The sequence below is a fragment of the Aulonocara stuartgranti genome, assembly GCF_965226115.1.
Source record: "Aulonocara stuartgranti genome assembly, chromosome: 20".
NCBI lineage: Eukaryota > Metazoa > Chordata > Actinopteri > Cichliformes > Cichlidae > Aulonocara > Aulonocara stuartgranti.
The window spans coordinates 3,273,566-3,287,855 of NC_138956.1; the positions used below are offsets into that span (position 1 = coordinate 3,273,566).

At 41.5% G+C, this 14,290-nt stretch overlaps 2 protein-coding genes across 8 annotated transcripts in view; both read right to left on the bottom strand.

Annotated features, from left to right (window-relative positions):
* Positions 1-54: 54 nt before the first annotated feature.
* On the bottom strand, positions 55-8,585 carry galnt6 (UDP-N-acetyl-alpha-D-galactosamine:polypeptide N-acetylgalactosaminyltransferase 6 (GalNAc-T6)). 2 transcript variants are annotated; one of them, XM_082519138.1, is made up of 11 exons: positions 8,205-8,585; positions 6,496-6,984; positions 5,829-6,001; positions 3,879-4,028; positions 2,473-2,707; positions 2,267-2,384; positions 1,977-2,177; positions 1,698-1,829; positions 1,503-1,604; positions 1,259-1,417; positions 55-789 (listed from the first exon to the last, which is right to left on the bottom strand). In XM_082519138.1, the coding sequence occupies exons 2-11, from the start codon at positions 6,972-6,974 to the stop codon at positions 679-681; spliced, it is 1,860 nt and encodes a 619-aa protein (XP_082375264.1). In that variant the 5' UTR covers positions 6,975-6,984; positions 8,205-8,585; the 3' UTR covers positions 55-678. The 2 variants fall into 2 exon arrangements, with proteins under 2 accessions (XP_082375264.1, XP_082375265.1); XM_082519139.1 differs by lacking the exon at positions 8,205-8,585 and adding an exon at positions 7,092-7,561.
* Positions 8,586-9,069: 484 nt separating this feature from the next.
* The window catches only part of adcy6b (adenylate cyclase 6b), a 35,338-nt gene continuing 30,117 nt past the window's right edge, over positions 9,070-14,290 (bottom strand). For 5 of the 6 annotated variants that reach the window (XM_082519134.1, XM_082519133.1, XM_082519131.1 and 2 more), the window contains exons 15-20: positions 13,797-13,972; positions 13,266-13,398; positions 12,647-12,910; positions 12,285-12,489; positions 11,985-12,109; positions 9,073-11,017 (exon numbers count right to left, since the gene is read on the bottom strand). In XM_082519134.1, coding sequence (XP_082375260.1) covers positions 10,889-11,017; positions 11,985-12,109; positions 12,285-12,489; positions 12,647-12,910; positions 13,266-13,398; positions 13,797-13,972 — 1,032 coding nt within the window. In that variant the 3' untranslated portion in view covers positions 9,073-10,888. Of the gene's footprint in view, positions 11,018-11,984; positions 12,110-12,284; positions 12,490-12,646; positions 12,911-13,265; positions 13,399-13,796; positions 13,973-14,290 lie in introns of all 6 variants that reach the window. The other variant, XM_082519130.1, reaches the window with a different exon arrangement.

Sequence of the window (14,290 nt, forward strand, 5' to 3'; positions counted from 1 at the left end):
CCTTATGTAATATTTATCAAATATATATACAAAGAAGCACAACGTACAACAGAAGATTGTTACAACTCCAATATATTTTAGTTTTTATGTATAAAACTTTCAGGAATAGTCTTGGCAATTAAAAACAAAATAAAACAAAAAAATAAAAACCCAAAAAACAAAAGACAAAACAAACAAACAAAAAACATACTGTGTACAAACAAGCCCTCATCTAAAACATAATTTTTTATTTAAAAAGCAGACATCTGTTACTCCTCAGTAAGATATAAACTTATGATCACATTCAGTGTCTGACAAAAACAAAGCAAGAAGAATTTTCCAAGTTTAGGAGCAAATCCAGTCATTTAAGGTCACGTTTTCACAGCTTCGCCCTGATCAAGGTGACACTCCCAAGTGCCGCAGCCCAGACGCTGAAGATCCCCAACCACCAGCAAATGTCTTTGCAGAGTTTCTTTCATAAATAAATTTAAAATGAACTAAGACCACCCCAGGCATCTGACAGATGTGACCGTCTTTACCTTGTCCCTCCTTTAAATATTCATTCAGTATGCGCCCCAAGCTTCACAGCTTCGGTGAAGTTCTACTCGATCAATATTGATGTGGCTCCTTTGTGCCAGGTTTGAGAAAGGGGGGGAGGGTAGAAGGTATCAAAGGTCACCCGGCGGGAAGACTGGAAGGTCAGGTGAAAGTCCAGTGCTGGTGGAGTTCGGCAGCATTGCAGTCCATCAAAATCTGGCCTCCTTTCAACGCTAAACATTGTCCACTGCTTGGATTCTTCAGAAGATTTTCCTGAAGAACAGAAGGAGTTGGCAAAACTCAAATAAACATAATAATTAAAAGAAATAACTGTTGTTTGGATACAACAACAATTGGTTAAACATCTAGTTTGAGAAAAATCACAACCATCACAGGAGATTTAAAGCAAAAGATGGCCCTGCTGAAGGTAAAATCTCCCTAGCACCACCTCTAAAGTTTTCTACCTTACATATTATATATCATGCATTAAAGCAGTTCAGAGTGTACACACGGCAAGTTGAGGTTTTATAAGTTTTTCTTTGCGATGACCGTCCACTAGATTTTTCAGCAACCTCATGATGACACTCAGTAAGCTCACTCTTTTCCCCCTTTATTTCCCAGTTGCAGCTACCTGGAAGATGGCTGTAGCTTTACATGTGGTGGACAAGTATGATAGCGATTAGCTGCATTTGGCCAAATGTTAAAAAAGAAAAAGAAATGTTGGCCTCCAACTGCTCCTCACCTCTGTAAAGACCCACTCCTGTTCAGGGGCCACACTGGTACCTTTCCCCTTAAGCCGGCACAGCTCAAGCTTCACCGGGTCTGATCCCACCGCCGCATGAACACACAGCTGTTTTCCAATGTTATGACGCAGCTCCTTATGAGACGTATACTCAAAGTACTAAAGGACACAATCATCCAATTAGAACTCGAATGTTGAAAAGCATAATCAACTTGTCTTTAACATACTGCATCAGTTACTTTACCTGGTTGCCTCCCATGTTGTGACAATGATACATGATGAGAGGTTTACCCCCCTGGTTGTTCTCTCCAGCATCCAGGCACATATTAGACCCTAAGTTTTTAATCTGGACCAAACATGGACACAATAATTAAATAGTGCCACAGGTACACATCACATGTTGCGCATTAGATGTTCGCTATTCACAAAACTGACTCACAGATCCAGATTTTTCTGGATTTAAGTCCGGAATAAAGATCTCTGGGTAGACTGTATTTAGGTACCAGCTGAAGTTCTTGCAATGAAGCCTCTCTCTCAGATTCAGGCGATCAGAGATGTCTCCAAATCTATGCTGTACAGCAAAAGGGGCGTTATTTAGAAAAAAAACAAAAAACAAAACACACTAATAAACTTATGAGTACAAAATCATATCAACATGAGTCTGAATTCCAGCCAAAAAGTATCAGAACAAGGGTGATAAATTATTCTTAAAACTGACCTCACTGGCCATAACTGCTGCATTTTGGTTACGCCGATAGTAGATCTTCTTGTAGTCATCCATCCAGACTTCAGCTAGGCGCACCTGGTTGCGGGTGATGACCTCAGTGCCCTTGGGGAAGGTGTGGGGGCTCTTGGTACGGAAGACGTGGCCCACCACAGAACAAGGGATGATCTCTAGCTGACCCCCACACTGCCACACCTGAATCAAAAATGACACTCAAACTCAGTAACAGGAGACTTGTGACAAAGTGGATCTGTGTAAGCAGAGATTAGATAAAGAGGTCTGACCCTGAATGACATTTCCACATTTTCACCGCCCCAAATCTCCATCTGGTCATCGTATGTTCCGATGTGTTCAAAGTACTTTTGTGAGATCGCGAAGAGACCTCCAGCAAAAGTGGGCGTTCTGAAATGTTCATAGTCAGACAGAAAACCAATCAGGTATTTTATACAATTCAGGAAGTTGAACATGACACCAACATGACTGTTCTTACTTTACAGGGTAGGTTTCATCCTTGCGTAGCCTCTTTGCATCCTCGGGGATGGGTTCCCAGCCAAAAGACAGGCTCCAGTCAAAGTTACCTCTGTTATAGGCGCGGTTGGTGGCCACAGGCTTATGGAACTGGAAGCTGTTGAGGTCAATGCTGCTGATTTCTGGACTAACCACAGCAGTGGGTTCCTCAACAATTCGAGCCAGTAAGGGCTCGAGCCAACCATGGAAACACTCGCCTAAACGGGGAAAACAGGACAGTGATGGCTTCATATTTCTTAATATCAACTACAAAAATAATACCACATTCAGTGTAACATATAGACCAGGAATGTCAAACATAAGGCACAGGGGCCAGAATCGGCCAGCCAAAGACTCCAATCAGGACAACTGAACAGTTTTGGAAAATATGAAGGAGGCCATAGATTTTTGTGACTTAACTGTATTTTTGTGAGTTTTACAGCTTTGCTGCTGATAAAGAGCCATTCATGCTACAGCAAAGTGAGTGAATAATAAATAATTTTTTTAAAGAAATTAAAAAAAAAAAAAATTCTGTAATTTTACACATTTATCATGAAGAAAAAACAAGATTTGCTGTTGAAATTGCACTTCTTTATCTTATTATAAGAAAGGATTAAATGTGTGGTTAAACTTTACACTGATACAAAGTGGAGTTTCGTTTGTCTGTTCCACTCAAGATCAAAGTGGGTTCCTTTTGACCCTCCGTGTAAAATGAGTTTGACCTCATATAGACAGTAATGACAGATGTTTGCTGGCATTATATTTAGCTGAATTTTTCTTTCTTCTGTGTGAAAATATTTAAATGTTGATGGAAAACACTGTAAATGCACAGACCAAAGTAATTAAGGATCTTGTATGAAAACGCTGAACTGTATCCGACGGTGAATCAGTTAGGCAGAAAGAGTTTAACAGTTACTAAATAAAAAGAGCGTAAAACAAAAGAGATAATTTCAACAAGCTGAATTGATTACGTGTGTCAAATGCAGCAGTCACTAAAAGAAGAGGTGCAGATTTTGACTACATCCGTTTCAATACTGCTTCATTAAAACCTCCTTTTCTGGGGTCCTGCCCTTAAACTATGTGGTTTTAATATATTCATAAGCAGCGCATAAAACCAACACTTATTTAGTAGTACACGTAAGATGAAATAATCACGTATTACAAAATATGGACAAGTGAAAATTGTGTGGGTATGTGTGTATATGTATACGTTTACTGCTGTAGTAAACACTTGTATTAGAGTACTGGAGTATTAGATTATTTACAGTATTAGAAGCTGAAAAAGCACATACATTTAACCCTCCAACTCTGAAATGCCTCAGTAAATCACCTGGGATGATTAAAATGGAAACTTTGACTTGTGTATTGTTTGCATGTGCGTTTTCTCACAGTGTGCATCAAGGAAGGTGAGAACTTCAGCTTGCGCAATACTGGCACCAAGAAGCCTTGCTGTGATGAGGCCCTTTCTCTCTGGCTGCCTCACCACACGGACAATCTTCAGCTGACGTATATACTCCTCCAGCCTGCTCTTCAAATGCTCTGCAGGGAAGCAACATAATCATGTCAGTCCTTCCTTTACGTAAAACAAAAGTTGTCCTGAGGCAAGCTGCAACTTTGCTGCAATAAAAGTTACTTTGTAATCAATGCGGTTAATGTGACAGACATTAAACTTCAAACTAAGAGCATTTAGTGAAATGACATGAAAAAGTCAATCATCCATAAAGTTTGTACCCATGAGAGCACTGAAAAAAGAAATACCAATGAACTGTAAACACTGCTCGTAAAACTAGGTTACATTTCCTCTGCAGAAGCCTTCTTGACCACAGTGAACACCACATTTCTTACAAGTTTCAGTCTAACTGAATCCTCCAGCTTCGCACCATGAGCATTATGAAAGCGATCTGTTAGTCAAATGAGAACCTCACATACAGTAGGAAATGCATTTGAGGGTGCCAACATGATATGAGTGAAAACTGCTGCAAAAAAGGAAGAAAAAAAAAGATATTTTAAGCTCATCTAATAGGCCACCAAATACCATTAATGAACAACAGGATGCTTGAGGTTTTTGATGACGTGTAGCAGTGGGCTCATTATTTTAGTGCGATTGCAATCTTTTAGCTACAACATTGTAGTAAACCTGACCTACAAATAAAAAGGCATTCCAATGACTGCACAGCTTAGATTCGAACTAGAGAGCAAACCATAACAAAGCGTCTTTCTATGAAACAAATGGCATGTCAGCAGATTTACAAAAACAAAAAAAACAGGTAAAAATGGTGAAGGTATGCTGATGCACAACATTTACCATTTCAAAAAGTGAGTAGTCAGCTTTGACAAACAGTGTAAGCAAAGTCATATCACCTGACATGCTGGATTGTATAAACACTTCCCATTTTGGAAAGCAGTGAACAGAATATTAAAAACAGGTCTCTTATCATAACTGTTCTGCCTGCTTTCACCGTGTTGGAGGTGCTCCCAGCAGGCTTTCTATCACCCTGCAGCTCATATTCACTGTAGCAAACCTTCTGGACATTTCCCTGGTAAACACAGGGTCATTCTCATATATGACAATGCAGACCATTGTTTGCCTGCTCTAAATGCAAGTCTCTTCACCTATCTGTAAAGCACTACTTGCTTGCATTTTATGAGCAAGCTGCTAAAATCCCAAGTGAACACTCTAGTTTATCTTATCAAAGCTGATAAAGCGACTGAATTATTGCCCTAAAAATCCTGAAGGTCAGTTTTATTAAGTTGAGCCTTGTCAGATTTTCAGCATTTATCCCAGTTATTGCTTGACAGCTATTCCAATATTATAATATATATACACACAAAAAAAATAACCCACATCCCAGTGATTTTCTTTCACATTAAATTAACTATTCATGATTACAGTTATATCATGTAAGAAGTATTACTTTCTACAGGTGACAAAGTGGGGCAGTGGTTAGCACCATCATGTCACAGCAAAAAGGTTCTGGGTTCAAATCTAATGATCATCTAATGGTCAAGGGCTGCCCAAGCTTCCTCTTACAATCCAAAGACATGCTGCTAGGTTAATTAGTAACCAAAAGTGGCCACAAGTATAAATGTGAGCGTCAATGATTGATTGTCAGCTAGCACTGCAACAGACTGGGAGCCTCCCCTCCTCCTATGATGGCTGGGACACAATTTTATTTACATTATTTAAAAGGAAGAAAAGGAATAACTTTATTATTTGCTTTCTAGCAATAAAACTTTACTCCAACAGTGCTGTATTGTCACACACCACTGAACTGAGGCTTCTTGTCAGAGTCCTCCACATCACATATGCTAAGACATTACATGTTTTTTAACCCTTACCTGCAGTACTGGCATCATCTACCAAAATGATCTCTTTTAGTAGGATAGCAGGAGATGTGTGCAGGACGCTGAACACCGTCCTGAGGAGGGTGGACCAAGCCTCATTGTGGAACACTATAATGACACTGGTGGTAGGCAGAGGAGGGCAGCGACGAAACTTCCTCTCTACGCACCTGTGGGTGTGTGTGAGAGTGAGAAGCTTTCATGGTGGCAGTCTTGCAAAGTGACACATAAGAGAATATTCAAGGTTTGCTCACTGATACTTTACATAGCTCAATATGCATCACCTTTAATAACCAGCTCACAATAAAAGTCACTGGGCAGATAAATCTCCGGCCTACCAGGATGTACAAATGTTACGCTACACAAACAGAGCGGATTCAACTATTTACAACAAATTGCCTTGCATTGTACTAACCAGGATACTGCATTCTGTGCATACCATATTTAAAACTGGTTACAGTAAGAGTCTTTCAACTAAGTTTTTTTTTTCCCAGGGAAAATGGGAGCACATTACGCAAACAGATGTAAATAATTCACCTCTGTGAGTATGACCCCAGCTGCGATGCAGCACATTATCTGGCCTGTGTACATATCATCATACTTGCTGGCAAAACAGAGACTTGTCCAAGCTGTGTACGTAATAAATCTGATAACATGCTCTTACTCAGGAGGCCTGGTGTCATCCCCCAGACTGCGGCTGAGCGAGATACGGTCACTGGCAAACTGGTTGAAACAATGCCGTGTCATTCCCTCCTCCTTCTCCTTCTCCTCCCCTGGGGTCATGCTGTCTTTTTGAAACGCTCTCCCATCAGCCCCTGGAGCTTGGGGGTCCTGTGGTGGTCTCTCCAAGTGAGGTTTGAGCTCAGCCTGAGTGTACAATCCACTGGGGCACTTGGTGTCTTCTGTAGGCTGCTCTTTTACTGGTGGTGGCTGTGGAGCGCCGATCTGGAAGCCAATATTGTTGACAGCTTCTCGGACCATCCCCATTACCTTGTCCCTCTTTACCACCAGATCCTGTAACCAGGGGTCCCCAGCTGAAGAGCCAACATCCCTCTGAAGAACTACCAAGATCACCATGAAGAGAGTCCCCCCAAGGAGCACCAGTTTAAGGGGGGACATCCGCCGGCGTATAAAAAAACGCATTCTCTTAACGCTGTTAAGCAAAAAAAAAGGAAAAGAGTAGAAGATGTAGAGTTTGTCTGTCTTGAACCCAACTTTGAAATACAATCCAGTCAACCCCCACACGCCTGTAACCCTTACCTTTTTTTTAAGCTGCTAAACAGTCACCGAGCTATTTTTACAGTAAATACAAAAATGAAAAGCATGATAACAATCCCTTAAACCGGCTTGCGCCTCTACAAGCGTCAACGGTCATTGCAGTAGGTAATCTAGCCAACCGTGCTCCTCCTCCTGTGTCTCTTTAGGAAACAGTCCCACAGGGCGGGTAGGTAGAACAGGGAAGAGGTGAGCGAGAACAAACACACCACACCTCTTTGTAAACACCTGAATTCACCTGTTCTGGCCACAATCCTCCACGAGCCACGTGGCAGCAGGTGAGCCTGACCCTGCAGGTCCCATTCCAGTAAATAGGTGACGCACAATGCATTCCCTCAAGACACCCACACCCAAAGACACCTCATCAGTAATGATTACCTGTCACTTGATTCAGGAAGTAGTTTTTTGCTATGTGGAGCATGACAGGAGCATAACTTCACCCAGCCTTGGAGGCTGTTTTCTACTATGAGACCTGAAAAATGATATCATTGCAATCCAGGACGTCCACGTTTCCTTAGCTGACCACTGTTAAGTAAGAGACCCATCACTCATACTTGGTCATAATTAATTCACTTAACAAGCCAGCTGACTTTCAAACTGGCTCAACAGGACATCCAATATGGAGTTCCACAGGAGGAAATAAAGAACAAACCTTTCATTCATTCACTCATAACTCTCACATAAGTAAATACTGTGTAGAATTTACATCCCATTATGCCTACCCTTCCTTATCAGGAAGGCAAAACTTCAAATGAATCTATATCTTTAGGACTATCGTAGCGCATTTAGGCTGTGGTCAGCAAGATGCTGAGAGTGCAGACAACGCAGACAGCGGGCCTTCAGCGAAACTCGCTCACAGTAGAAATGAAAGAGGAAGAGTTGGTTGCATATGTCCTGGTTTAAGGTTCAAGTAGGGCCATTAAAAGCTTTAAATATAGCACGAAAAATACGCGTCCTGAGTCGTCTCAGATAAACTAGAAACGGCTCATTTTGTCCCGTGAAGCCAATCTGGCAATTAAGGTCACAGATGACACAAACGGCTCGCGACTAATAGGTGGGTATTGTAGATGTTTCTACACTTTAAATACTGCTACTTACCTCAAACCGACAAACAGCCGTCATCTGCACCTGGTCCCTCAGGCTCGATATTCCTTTATTGGTGTGTGTTCTCACACACGACGCGTTTTAGGGGATTTTTTGTTCCCTTAAAGTTTCCAAACAGGAGTTTAGCGTTAACCGGTCTCCCAGCCAGTGCTTTCACTCGAACAGGTGCCATTTGTTGAAATAATTAGTTAAAGTGAGTCCCCTGCTGGCGGCGCGAGTCTTGAACTTACACTTATTTCCGTGCGTCACATCTCACGCGCCAATTTTGACGATGGCACGAGGACCTTTCTTGAAACATACGAAATACTACAAAAATAAGAGCCGCAATTTAAAGAAAAATAAAATAAAGCTGCGGCGTTTCTTTCCCCCCACAAAGAGCCTCACTTGGGCTGCCAGCAGTTGAGACAGGCCACTGTTACTCGCAGGGAATACACATTCGTGCTGTTTTTCATCAGGGATTAGGAGGAATTTATGTCACTTAATTAATGTTCAGCATAGAGTGCTGTAAGTGGCATCGCTATTACCTCAACAGAAATTCATTATTTATGTGCACGCAATTAAATACTCTCTCCTGTATCACCCTCTTGAAACCGTAGACTGATTTATTCAGAAAACGAGAAGGAAGCATCTCTCGGGTTACTGTCATAGGGAGAAATCTTGATTGCAGTCTGCTGATTGACACGATTTCTAAATTAAAGCTAACAAACAGAGCACCACTGTCTGGGCTGAAGCTGGATTGTGAAAGTAGGCCTAATTATTAAGTCTTTATTATTATTACTGTGAAAGGTGGGGAAAGTGTGCAACAGCATAGATTAAAACTGCAATCCAAATAAACACAATAAACAAATGTAAATAATAATAATAAAACCCCAAAACAGACATTTGTTGACTTCTTAACCAAGGGGAATTTAATCAGACCAATAAATGCACTAATGCAGTACTCTCAGACTGCCACTTTTTTAAAAGTAAAATGCAACATTGTTTAGTTAACCTTTCATATTGAAGCCAGAGAGGGACGAGCAAAAGTGAGGATCTTTTCTGCAGCCCATGAAGGCCGCATTTCTGGACAGAAAAGTGAGCATATCAATCAACTTTGAACCTTAAAATGTCAAAACACTCCTTGCAGTTGAATCAATCTGACCACCAGTACAGTAATCTAGCTCCTTCTGTAGTACCAAAGGCTTGGAAAAGAGTAGCTTTCTTCATTAGCTTCAGACAGAAATATTCATTGATACATACATTCATATAACTCGTTTCGGGGGTGGTGGTGGCAGGTGGGGTTACAAGCCTATGTGTGCCAAATACAAAATCAGGTCAAATACTGTTGTGTAAAGTATATACTAGTCCATGAAGAATGTGGACCTTGGAACTGCATAATCTCAAGGCAATACAGAGCAGACAGAAAATTTCTGCATACACTTAATCCTGAAGTGGTCAGGAAACCGGTTCACAATCCAAAAACATACATCATGTAGGCTTTCAGTTGGAATGAAATCAGTCAAAATCACAGTCCAGTAAAAGGCGTAGAAGACATAATTCTCTTCAAACTATCATTTTAACACACACACGCACACACACGCGCACACATGCGCACACACACACACACACACACACACACACACACACACACACACACACACAAATCAGGAATGGACACATAACTCCAAAGAATAATATAAAACATGCCTCGTAGCAACCAGTTTGGCAAGAAAGCATTGTCGTACAGTATCTTAAAAACCTCACAGTGAAGAGTGACGGTATGCCCACTTATAGATAAAGAACAGCATTCAGTAACATGTGGTCACACCCACACACATACAGCACATTGTCTCACACACACACACTGGTATAAAATGTTTCATAACAGTTTAACAATGTCTCTTCATTTCCGTGACAGTAATGCAATCGTGCTTCCTTCATGTCGTACTTCTTGTTTTTGGCTTGAACCAAAAAGAGAAAAAAAGAAATATTCGGAGAGCAAAGTGCTCAGAGATTTAAGGGAACCACAAACAGCCGAGATCCAGACCGTTAAAAACTACAGACTGGAGGAAACAAATAAGGCCCTGATAAGAAACACAAAAATCCAAGACAGGGTAGTTGCGTTTGTTGTCTGCATATATGTGCATACGTGCACGTTCTCCTTCATTATAAAGTCCACAACAAAATAAGGGTTCATGCCTGTCAATGACAGTGACATTACCGTGGCCTTTGCTAGCAAAAGGATGAATAAATTACTTAAGTTTACTGTACTTTTTGAGCAGATTCATTAGTGTGTGTCAAATGTCAAACACTTGTTCTTTGGTTATTTTCATCCATAGTGTTGTCCTTGCATATATTCTTTTATAAAACAGTTTTGTTTTTTCCACAAAAAAATAAATAATTACTCCAGATGAAATACTTGTACTATTGCTCATAAACACAAGCATAGTCACTTCCGTCCTAAGGCAACTGGGCTTCATTATCTCTCGGGCAGCTTGGGGAGAAAAAAACAACAACCTCCTAACACGAACAACACCCTCCATTTGTGCATCTGAGCAACATACAGTCTCGTCTCTGCTGGCCTTCTACTGTCCCCAGAGTGCTTGCACCACGCTTCGAGCTGACCACTCTCTGTCTCTCTTTGCAGTCTCTGACGTATCAGTGGAGTGGGAGTCACTCTGCGGTCAAACGGTCTCTCGTTAACTACCTGGGGGGCCACTGGTGAGGAAGTAAGTGGTCATCTCTCCCTTCCCCTTCACCTTGACGACACCTCGACATTCCAGCTGGTATCCATTGTTGGCCAACACGTGGTACAAGTCTGTAGTCACCTAAGAGATGACACGGATATTTGACACTCAGGATATTAGATATTCAACCCTTCCTAAGAGTCAGTCCTAGCTTCTCCCTAAAGCATGATGACGGAGGCATAAGTTTTTAAATATGAGGATTTAAAAAAAAAAAAAATCTTCAGCACTTATTAGTGTCTGAAAAAAAGTAGTTCAATTGATACAAGTTAAACCAAAAAGTCTTCAAAATGTTATCTGGGAAATGAAAACAATCAGTTCACGTCAGTGCATAGCAGAGAGGGCATTTTGATATGCAGTAACACAAAGTGTGCAGCAGATGGCAGCGCTGCTGTAATGAGACTCAATCTTTCAAGGAGCTCTTTTGGCAGTACAGCTTTCGATGTTTCTCACACATTTCAAAATATCTGTTCTGCATCTATAAATAAGATTTTTTTTGTTTTCCCAAAGCTAACTTGCTGTGGCTTTCCACCACTGAAGGAGATAACACTGCGATAGCTGCATGAAGTCTACAGGGAATTTAGATTTGGCTCTCTATTCCTCCCCCAGAGGGACTTTAGAGCACAATTACTGCTAGAAAACAACACAGGACTCTTACTTCGGGAGGGCAGATGTCTGGGCCTAAAGTGAAGTAAAGTGAAGGACGGTGCACTGATTGAATGTGCAGAATGTAGTATGTGTGGAAGCATCTGTAGTATGCTTCCACACAGAGCAAAGGTCTAGGTTTAGATATTGTAAACAAGACTTTGAACTGTGTGCGAAGAGCATTTCTCAGCTAGAGCGAAGATGGCTAATGTGCGGCCATTGTTTTGGGTGTAAATAAGCATTTCATGTTGGAATAACCACTGGCGACAATTTGATGACTAATTTAACGAGTAACTGGATTGGTATTCTATGTTGGCTGACTGATCCAACAATTACTAAAAGGACAAAACGTTTTCTTGTAAACATAAAATTGCAAACTGCTGGGGAGTAACTGAGTCACTGTTACCTGAATGTAGTCTGGCACGCCTGTGCTGTCCATCCTGCTGGCCACATTGACCGTGTTCCCCCAGATGTCATACTGGGGTTTCCTGGCTCCTATCACCCCTGCTACAACAGGCCCCATGTTCAACCCTAAGAAAAAACATGGCTGTGAGACATCATAACAGATAGAGGACTTTAACTAAATATTAATGCAGCGTCTGCTTGAACGCATTATTGTTGATCTCCGTTGACTGACATCACAAAAGCGCATCCAAAGAAAACTTATCGGATTTCAAGAGCAATTTTCACTCTCCTTCGTGTTTACCTATCTTCATCTGGAAGTTGTTAAAGGAGTGCTCGTTGATGTATTTCATCTGCTCTCTAAGCCTCATGGCATAATCAGCCAACGCCAGGATGTGTGAACGGCCCTCTTTATCGTAGGTGGAGTCATTGAGGCCAGAAGCTGCCATGTAGGTGGAGCCAATGGTTTTGATTTTTTCCAGCTGACGGAACCTCTCCTCACTGATAATCTAGGAGAGAACAGCAAAGGACAGAAATAAAAGCAGCATAGCAACAGGTCAGCAGCACTGGCAGATGGTTACATCTAATGACCACACCGTGTCCAATAAATGTTTCCTAAATTATTGTAACGTGCATTAATTGTTCCTTATATTTCCTTTTGCTCACCTCATCAAAGTCAGCGATGATCTCATTGAGGAGCCTGAGACACTCCACCCCCTCGTTGTTAGCCTCCAGCTCCACATAAAACTCCGAAAAGTTGCTTATGGAGGCAAACATGACAGCAACACACTCACATGACTGATAGTACAACTCGTCATTACGACGCTCCCGTGCAAGGAAGTGAGCAGCTACGTCCTTTGGCAAGATGTTATGGAGCAAGCGGCGATTGTACGCCTGCAGCTCCTCCATGTCCTCCTTCTCCTCTGTAGCCTTAAGTGGGACAGGGAGGGATACGGTTACTTAGTCACGATGTCAGGTGACTGGATTCATGATGTTATTACAGCTGCTAGAATTGGCCTTTTCACAGAAGACAATTTGACACCTCATAGTAAAGATTTTGACATTACATTTAGCTCCTTCACTTTTAGTCCTGCTGCCATATATGTGGGCTCAGCAGCACAGTGGCATGGCTTAATAAGAACAGAGCCACTGTTAAAGCTAAACTAACATGATTTTCAGGCTATGACAAGTCAAACTGCCCACAGTGAAAAATGTCTTTTGCTGAGTTTAAGTATTTTTGGTTTCCCTTTTGTTTATAGTCTACACACGTAATCGTTCAGCCTACCTGCAGCTTCCAGAGGAAGTCCAGACGAGCGGTGGACTCCACCTGCTGGCCGTGCAAGTAGAGAGCCAGAACAAAAACTGTGAGGATTATAGGAGTCATGACCTTTAGGGAGACCTTGGTCACATCGTCGCAGCTGAGGAGGGAAAGATAAGCAATGAATGAGTGTCTTCAATATTAAAACTGATGCATACCACTGTTCTGCAGTTTTATTGGAACCAAATCTGGAAAACAGCCAAGAAAGAGTCATGTCTACAAACTATATGGGCCTCTTAAAGTAGATATAATCAAATATACAACTTAACATACTGCTGCAGAGAATCATTAACAGGTTTTAATTGCCTCAGGAAAAAAAAAGAGCATATTTAAAAAAAATAGAACTAAACATGAAAGTAGGTCTATTAGAATATAAATCTTATTTTAAAAAGTAGGCTAATTTTAACCTAATCCACAGTACTGTGACACAATAGAGACTTTTCAGGTTGAAAACTGGGAAAACAGTGACTGTGTTAGCATTGCCGGTAGGGGACTCACAATTTGTAGGCAATGACCAGCATGTCTGCGTTGTCAAACAGGGCCACCTGAGGCCACTCCACTAGCAGGAGGAAAGTGAGCTGGATGAACAGCATGAGAGCCAGCTTCCCTATGCTGCTGATGTGGAGGAACACAGAGCAGGCCAGCAGGGTCAGCAATACACTGTAGCTGAAATACTGCAGCACAGAGGAAACAGAGACAAAAGGAGGAGGAGGAAGAAGAGAAGTAGATTTAGGTTTAGAGTGGTAAGTCAAGATTTCACCAATGAGGAAAAACAAACATGAACATGAAGAACGCACCTATGATTCAGTGTGCATGTGCAAAAGCAAATACGAAAACCCCTTTTCAAATATTGGCTATGTAAGAGCGCTGTGTTCATTAAACTGCCCAGGTGATGATACAAAGTGACGCACACAAAGAGCCACTTTGAACTTCTAACATTCCCCCCCTCGGTTTCATGAAATCTTAACCACAACTGCAAGTGTGCACGTGTG